The 8,845-nt window shown below is 50.4% G+C and overlaps 1 protein-coding gene across 1 annotated transcript; it reads left to right on the forward strand.

The window, feature by feature from the left end:
* The first annotated feature begins 225 nt into the window (after positions 1-225).
* On the forward strand, positions 226-2,605 carry RNF186 (ring finger protein 186). Its single transcript, XM_082436820.1, has one exon. The coding sequence runs from the start codon at positions 647-649 to the stop codon at positions 1,325-1,327; it is 681 nt and encodes a 226-aa protein (XP_082292946.1). The 5' UTR covers positions 226-646; the 3' UTR covers positions 1,328-2,605.
* The last annotated feature ends 6,240 nt before the right edge of the window (positions 2,606-8,845 follow it).

Below are 8,845 nucleotides of genomic sequence, written 5' to 3' on the forward strand. Positions count from 1 at the left end.
CTCAAAGCACAAATAAACTTTTTCCCGCTGATCCTGACATCCAAAACCTTTTGAGAAACACCCATGGCGGTGTTTCTAACCTGGTCTAACCTGGTTTCTAACCCTGGTCCACCTGGGTTAGAATCATCATGATGTTTGTTAACTGAGCAAATTCTAAGATTCCCATCCAGACCTTGCTGAATCTCAATCTCTGGGTTTGGGACCTAGAAACCTGCATTTTAAAAGGCTCCTGGGGTGGGGGGCGGTGGGTGGGGGTGGTGATTCTAATGCATCCTGAAGCTCACAAGCCATAATCCCGCGGGCACTCATGAGGCACCAGCCGCAACAGGAAAATCCTGGTTCACGCACTGGCCCTGCCCCCTTGGCCCTTCTATCAGACAATTCAGATTCCAGGCCCTCTAGTTACTGATTAACCCCAGGTTTCAAGGAAAGAAATAATAATAACTAAAGGGACAACGTGAGCCAAGAAACAAGCTGAGCAGCCCTGGGAGAGCGGTGCTAGACGGCTGATGACGAGAAGGAAATAGAGGCTTGAGAAGCCCAGCCTGTGGTCAGACCACATCCAGGTCCCAGTGACACCGGCTGACACTTCCCTGTCGATGCCCAGGCCCTGAGCTGCCACGTCCCAGTGGCTCCTCTGCCCAGAATGGCCTGCACTGAGCTCCTGCAGCAGCCCCAGCTTATGTCCAAAGAAGCCACCGCCTCTAACACCGCGGGCCCTGCTGGGGGTCATCGCGGCTCCACGGATGGCGACCTGGAGTGCCTGGTGTGCCGGGAGCCCTACAGCAGTGCCCGGCTGCCCAAGCTGCTGGGCTGCCAGCACACCTTCTGTGCCGTCTGCCTGAAGCTGCTGCTGTGTGTGCAGGACGACACCTGGTCCATCATCTGCCCGCTGTGCCGCAAGGTCACTGCCGTCCCCGGGGGCCTCATCTGCAGCCTGCGTGACCAGGAGGCCGTGCTGGGGCGGCTGGCCCGGCCGGGCCCGGAGGTGCGGCTCTGTCCTCAGGGGCTGGTGAATCCTGCTACCTTGATAGCAGGGCATCCCAGCTTAGCAGGAGAGGATGAACAGGACGCGGAGAGTGCCAACTACGTGGCAGCCCGGCGCCTGGCGGCACACCTGCTCCTCCTGGTCTTGCTCGTCGTCCTCATCCTGCCCTTCGTCTACCCGGGCATCATCGGGTGGACACTCAGCTCCGTCGTCGCACTGGCCCTGCTGTTGTCCGTGCTTCTCTGCTGTCACCGCAGCAGCCAGGGCAGCTGCTGGTCCTCCCCCAGGACTCTCTTCTGCAGAGAGCAGAAACCCAGCGAGATCTCTTCCATCGCCTGAGAGCGCTCCGACCAGGCGGTGTCTGGGGACTTCTGTCTCTGCGGCCCGTTTACTGTCACAGTGAACAGGGTAAGGGGCTCTGCATCAGACTGGCTCCCCTGGGAGAGTAAACGCCAGCTGGACCTGCAAGCCAAAGCCAGAATGTCAGTCTTGGGTCAAGAACTGTGTGTTCGGACAATAGACTTACACCTGCTCAGGGAATAGCACAGCTAAACTGTTTGGGGATGGGGAAGAGGCACAGACTACTTGAATGCTACAGGGGCGGGGGGACCTTCTGTTCCTCTTATTCCAATGCTCCCGTTTTTCTTTCTATACCTTGATAAAAGTATTGCAAATATTGACGTTATTGCAGAACAAATAGAACCGGAACCCCTTTTTCTGCAATTTATGTATCTGGTTGTTTCTTGCTTTCTTTTGGTTTGGTTCTGTGTGTTCGGGGTTGTTTGTTTCTATTTCTGACTGTGACACATTTTCCCTCCGGGGAAGTCAGAGCCCACAGGAAGCCCTCCTGCCCTCCCCCTGATGTTGTCCATCTCGTGTCCATCCCACCTCGCCAAAGGTCCTGGGGGTTCGGGTCTCCCATTGAGCTGCCCCCAGGAATGGAGAGGGAGAAATTGTGTGGAGGAGTGGGTCTTCTGCTGCTGCCAGGGGATGCCCACATTTGGTTGGCAGAGTTGGGGAGGGTTGGAGAGGACATAGGTGGGTCTGGGAATTGCTCTCAGCAGCTCCACCAGGATTTCTCAGCTCCATGTCATCGGGTCCTAACTTAACAGAGAATCACAGTGTTACAAGAACTACCCCCATCCCCCCACAGCGGGTCCAGCTGCCCATCGGATGCACATGATCCCACACTCTAGAACGAAATCTTTATGGGTGTTGTTTCTTTCTTATTGCCTCCCGATGCCCATCTGAGCTTTTGTCATAAAGATAAGAGGCCCCATAAATGCAACAGTCCTCTCCAATAACCCCACATTTCCCACCTCTCCCTGAGAGTCACAGTCATCTGAAAGGCTTTTGTGTCTTCTCTCCACCGTTTCTGCTCCATAACAGAGAGGAGACTTCTGCCAGAGTCAGGCATCAACCAGTGGGGGGACCCATCAGGGTGCAGGGGAGTAAAAGACAGGAGATGTCACATTATTTCCTTCCAAAGACCCCGTAACTGGGAAGCAGACTTGAAACCTCAGAGGGGTTCGTTGAGTACAATCCATTGTCCCTCCTTGTCTGCCTTTCCTCCTGATAGGATGACAGTTGCAGGCTGGACGTGAAGTTCACGGTGACCGTCCCTTTGTCAGGGAGGGATGAGAGAACACCGCCATTGCAGCACGGGGTGGGGGGGCGGGGGCGGGTTGGCCCCGGCCCAGCGGTTGCGTGTGTGTTGTTGAACAGGGCCTTCTGGCTCTCTGAGCTTCATTTCCCCAAAATGAGCCAGTAGCACTGGATTATTCCTAAGTCCCCTGAAGCCCAGAAGCTGAGGATGCTGCTGGGCTCCCAGATAATGAACGTGGGGTCACATCCCCTGTGGAGTCACACCCAGAAAAGTCAAAATGTAAGTCTGTATGCAATTAGCTGTTCTTGCAATCTGCACAAGAAAAAATCTTCCTTTTTCTTATAAGGTGCCTTCAGGGCACACTGTGACACCCATGCTATTGGCCTTATTAACTCCTGGTGCTGGGAGAGAGTGTGGGTGAGTGCGTGTGGGTGTATATGTGCCCATGCTTTTAAGCCAAGGCCAAGCGGGCCTGGAAGACACCCTGTCTCCCCAGGATGGATAAATGACAAGAATTGTTTGGCATTTCCAGAGCTGGCCTCGGGCACGTGCAGTTTGCGATGGTTGCCAGTAGGAGAGGGAAAGAACATTCTTTCCTCACTCACCTCCACTCCCATTCCATCTCATTCTTGGACCCTCCACTATGAAGAAAACCTCCACCAAGGTTTCAGTTGCTAATGACAACACCATTTCTACCAAAGTAATGGTGGGCTCATGTTTACGGAGTGCTTACTGTGCACCCAGCACTGCATTAACAGCTTTATGTCCATTATCTAGCTGAATCTTCATAACAGCTTTATGAAGAAGAGACCATCTTGCCGATGAGGATACTGAGGATCAGAGAGGTCAATTCATCTGCCTAAGGTTGCACAGCCAGCCACTGCCAGAGCCCCCTAGGAAATTAACCCAGTGTTCTTTCTGCTCCCACATGCTTCCTCCTTTGTGTGCAGTTTCAAAACAACCAGGAAGCTGGTCACTGCTTGTGGGCTTGGGAGGGAGAATAGGAAACTAACCACAGGAGCTTCCAAATTCCAGTAGTCAGGTGCTCAGAGAAGCCCGAGAATTCTGGAATCTGTTGTCTATGCTAAAGAGAAAGAAAAGAGAATGATAAAAGTGGGATGGCTTTCCTGACTTTTACCGCCCTGTGCCAGCCTCCCCTGAAGGGAGCTGTGTTAGCACATGACCAACGTGTCCTCCGTCCCCATGGGCAAAGATGTCTTGACACTTCTGTCCCATTGTCCTGAAGCCCAGCTGGTCTCCGAGTACTTTTGGCCCCTGGCAGTGTTGGGGCAGAGAGCACCAGAGGCTAATTTCAGCCCAGGCTGCCCTGGAGAGGAACAGAGGAAACAGGCAGTGCTGTAAAAGGATGTAAGTGGAAGAAATTGGAGGGGCAGGCCAAGGCTCAAAGGCAGGCTCTGACCCAGTGTGTGACCAATAGGAGTCACAGATCTTCTCTGAGCCATGGTGTGCCCACCTGTAAAGTAGCGGAGGATGCCACACACCCCCCCCCCGGGGCCTCCATGGGGATTCAAAGTGCTGCCGAACGAGAATATCATGTCCTAACAGTCTGCCTTTATCATCAGACATTGACCCCTGGGGGTGAACGGGTTCCATGGGGCCTGTTGGGTATGATCGAGCAGGGGACCAGCCTTGGTGACGGGGTGGAGAAGCCAGTCCGGAGTAGGAGCGTTGTCCAGGACAGGCCGATCTGGTGGAGAACCTTGTGCTTAGGTCCTAAGGATGGAGAGGAATTGCAGGGGGAAGGCCAAATTTCATCCCCATCAGCCCCATCACCCTATTCTGTGACCCTGAAGTCAGACATACCTGGCTTGAATTCTAGCTTCACCGCTTAGAAGTCACCTCGCCCCTCTGAGTCTCAGATTCCTTATCCACGAAACAGGTTATATACATATTTCACAGGGTTGTGGGGGAATTAGCAGAATAATCCATGGTTGAGCATTGAGGACTGCAAGGAGGTAAAGAAGGAAGGGAGAAGGCAAGGAGAGATGGGCTGAGTTCTAGAAAGCCCCAGCAGGAACGATGAGAACAGACTTGCCTGATTTTATTCAGTCTTCTTAATAAGGAAATATATTAAAGCCCAGGCGCTAGAATTTACATCCCCCATTAACTGGCCTCAACATCCGCAGCATCTTCACTGATATAAGAAAACAGGGTTTCCCTGATGGCGCAGTGGTTGAGAATCTGCCTGCCAATGCAGGGGACACGGGTTCGAGCCCTGGTCTGGGAAGATCCCACATGCCTCGGAGCAACTGGGCCCGTGAGCCACAATTACTGAGCCTGCGCGTCTGGAGCCTGTGCTCCGCAACAAGAGAGGCTGCGATAGTAAGAGGCCCGCGCACCGCGATGAAGAGTGGCCCCCGCTTGCCACAACTAGAGGAAGCCCTCACACAGAAACAAAGACCCAACACAGCCATAAATAAATAAATAAACAAATACTTTAAAAAAAAAAAAGAAAACAATCATCGCTAACATGGTTTGAATGCACCATGCAAAGTGCATTACATATGTTATTACATCTGCTAGAAGGTAGATGCTATTATCAATTACCCTCAAATTACCAACAGGGATGCTGAGGCACAGAGACGTCAAGTAACTTGCTCAAGATCACACAGTGAGGTGATGGTGAGGCCAAGACCAGGTCCAACTCCAGAGTTTAGGCTTTGAGTCACTTTGCTGTATCAGATGAAACATTCCCAGCACATTGTAAGCCTTCAAGGTATGTGGGCCCCTGGCCTGAAGGGTGGAAAACTAAGAAGAGACGGCATCCCCTCTTTGGATGGGGGACTCAGGGGTAGAAGTTTGTGGAGGTCACCTGTCCCGTTACCCACAGACATGTTCTCATCTCACCCTAAAGCACCTGTTCATCATTGGAAGCCCTTTTCAAATGACTGGAGGAAGTCTTGCAGTCTTTGCTGGAACAGTTAATTCTTTGTGGCAATGGAAAACATTTCCAAGAATGAAGGACCTTCCTGCAATCTCTCAGGCTAGGGGAACAGCATAGAGCACAGTCAAAGAGAAATGAGATCCAAGCTCTTGAATCTGCCTGGAGCTATTCATGTGAACTTTATATTCTTGTCCAAGAACCTCGAAGTTACTTTTTTTAAGGCAGAATATTTCCTGGGTCAGTAGAGAACTCTCTGAAGAATTCAGGACACCATGGAAGCTAAGATCCATCTGTGCATTTATTCAACAAATATTTATTGAAGGTCTGCTCTGTGCCAGGTACTGAGCAAGATATTTAACCTTATTTGATAAGGAATTTTGATGAAAAAGGAAAACTAATAAGTGCAAGTTGAATTGTGTCCCCCCTCCCCCCAAAATATATGTTGAAGTCCTAACCCCCACTACCTCAGAATGTGACCTTATTTGGAAATAGGGTTTTTACAGAGATAATCAAGTTAAAATGAAGTCATTGGGGTGGGTCCTAATCCAGTATGACTGGTATCCTTATAAAAAGGGGGAAATTAGACATAGAGACAGACATACAAAGAAGAAAGACAATATGAAGATACACAGGAAGAAGATAGCCATGTGAAGGTGAAGGCAGAGACCAGGGTTATGTTTCTATAAGCCAAGGAATGCCAAAGATGGCCAGAAAATGACCAGAAGCTAGGAGAGAGGCCCGGAAGAGATTCTCTCTCAGAGCTCTCATCAGGAACCAATCCTACCGACGCCTTGATCTTGAACTTGTAGCCTGCAGAACTGTGTGAGACAATAAGTTTCTATTGTTTAAGGAACCAGATATTGTGGCACCTTGGTATGGCAGCCCTAGGAACCAATACAGCATCTATCCTGTGCCTGTGCTTGCAACAGGCCCCTTAGCTGGGCTGCTTCAAGTTCAGCTAAATAACTTGCCCAGAGTCTTATAGCACGTACATAGAAATGTCAGGCTCAAAATCAAGTCTGATTGATTCCCAAGATTAATTCTTCACCCCTGTTTTGTAGATCGGAAATCGAGGCTCAGAGAAGCCCTGTGATTTCCCCCCAGACAGAGCCCAATATGTCAGAGATGGAGTTGGAATCAGACCCACAGTTCCTAAATTACCCTTAATCTTAGCAACAACCATATGAGAATTACTGAATTATTATCCCCATTTCACAGATTAAAGAGTTAAAACCCAAGTCATTAAGATACCTGACCTTAAGGTCACAAGCGAGTAAGTGAGGTACTAGAATTTGAACCTACTGTTTGACTCTAAAGCTATGTCTGCACTTCCCACTGCCCCACACTGTTTCTTAGCACCCTGTCTGCATTGAGAAGCAGGAAAGCGTATCTTTCAGGATGCTTGAGGAACCCACCATAAGAGCCTGTTTGCTCAAAGAGGGCAGGACTAAAGTGGACATTTGTCTTGTTTCCTTTGATTGTCTTATATTCAGCTGCACCCCCCCTTGTTCCCCCACCTCCCTCACTGAGGAAACTGCCCTGTAGCTCATCTTGCCCAAGGGAGAGTTCCACCAGCAACCACTACACCAGCTGGGGCACTTGGTCCTTCCTCTACACACCTCCCGTTTCACCTGAAGCAGTCACATGATATATGTCATATGATCTTTTCCAGAACTGGAATCTGGAGCTAGTGACGAAGGAGAGATGAGTGTTTAAAGTGGCAGCAACATGGGACTTCCCTGGTGGTCTAGTGGCTAAGACCTCATGCTCCCAATGCAGGGGGCCCAGGTTCGACCCCTGGTCAGGGAACTAGCTCCCACATGCCTCAACTAAAAGATCCCGCACGCCACAATGAAGATCCCAGCCCGCATGCTGCAACCAAGAACCGACGCAGCCAAATAAATAAATAAATACATATTTTTTACATTTAAAATAAATAAATAAATAAAGTGGCAGCAACAGAGCAGATGCTCCCCATAGCTCTGGTCCTTGAGCCACTGGTTGATTCAGTAAACCCTCAGGTTCCTTCCCCACAATTATTATTTTTTTCTTTAGATAGCCAGAATCAGTTTCTGTTGCTTGCAACCAACATTCGTGACCTAATACAGGAGCTGTCCAGGCTCCTGCTTGCTGAAAAATCCCACCATGAACTTCAGCCCCTCCAAAGCCTGGGAAAGGAAAGCTGCAATGCCACAGGCCGGGTAGTGGAAGCCCTCTGGTACCCCCACCCTCAGCCCTCCTGAGAGCCAGCCTGACCTCGTGGCGAGGCTGCCCTGATATCAGGCCCAGGAGAACGGTGCCCGGGTCAGCTCTGCTCTGACGTGGGGTCAGACAGGAAAAAACGGCATTGGATCTCAGGCCAGCCACTTTTGGAGGAGGCTGGTCTCTGGTCTATTGGCCTCAGAATCCCCAGAAGAAACAAGCTCTAGTAGACAATCAGCCAGAGGTCCTTCACTGGAGTCAGTTTGCAAAAGAAAACAGCCTGCAAAGTAGCTGTGGGTGCAGCAGTTCCAAAACAACTGCAGCAATCATCCTGGCTAATGTTTATCAAGAGCTTACTACATTCAGGCTACTGTTCTCAGAGCTTCCTTAACCCTTTTGTTCTTCACAACAACCCTGTTATTCTTTATGCTAGACATTTGACATGTCATCTCAATGAATTGACACAGAGCTGCTATTTAGGTAGGCAGCTGAGGCAGAGAGAAGGTAAGGAACTTGCGTAAGTGGCAGAGCTGGGGTTTGAAAGCAGGCAGTCTAATCCAGCTCTGCCTTATTCAGTCACTGCATTTACCATCCCCCTCCTACTCTCACCTCTCTCCCTTCTTTCCTCACCTTCCCCGCCCCAATCAAAAGGAACCAAAAGAAAAGAAGGGCCCTCAGTAACAGACACACCTGGGTTCAAAACCAAGTCCCTCCATTTATTCTCTGTGTGACCTTGGGTGTGATACATGCCTTCCCTGAACCTTAGTTTCCTTGTTTGGAAATGCAGGCTAATCAAGCCTACCTGAGGGAAGTTCTGTGACAATTCAATGAGATAATGCGTAAAACACCTGGCACAGTTCCCAACATAGAGTAGGTGCTCGCCCATCCCAGTCAACCTGTCAACAAATGTGTGTGAGCACTTATTACTCACCTGGCAAGTGGGGGAAGCAAAAAACTACAGGGGAAGGGATGGCCCTTACCAGCATCACCCCTGTCAGCCTCTCCCTAGCTAGGGAAACAAGATATGCACAAAGGTGCTAAAATCAGACCCCAGGGTGAGATCAGGACAGTCTAAGACAAAGGGTAGCTCTAGAGGAGGAGGTTCTCCCTGGGGAGAGGCAGCCAGTGGGGCTCTGGAATGCTG

Source organism: Balaenoptera physalus, assembly GCF_965194825.1.
Source record: "Balaenoptera physalus genome assembly, chromosome: 1".
NCBI classification, from domain to species: domain Eukaryota; kingdom Metazoa; phylum Chordata; class Mammalia; order Artiodactyla; family Balaenopteridae; genus Balaenoptera; species Balaenoptera physalus.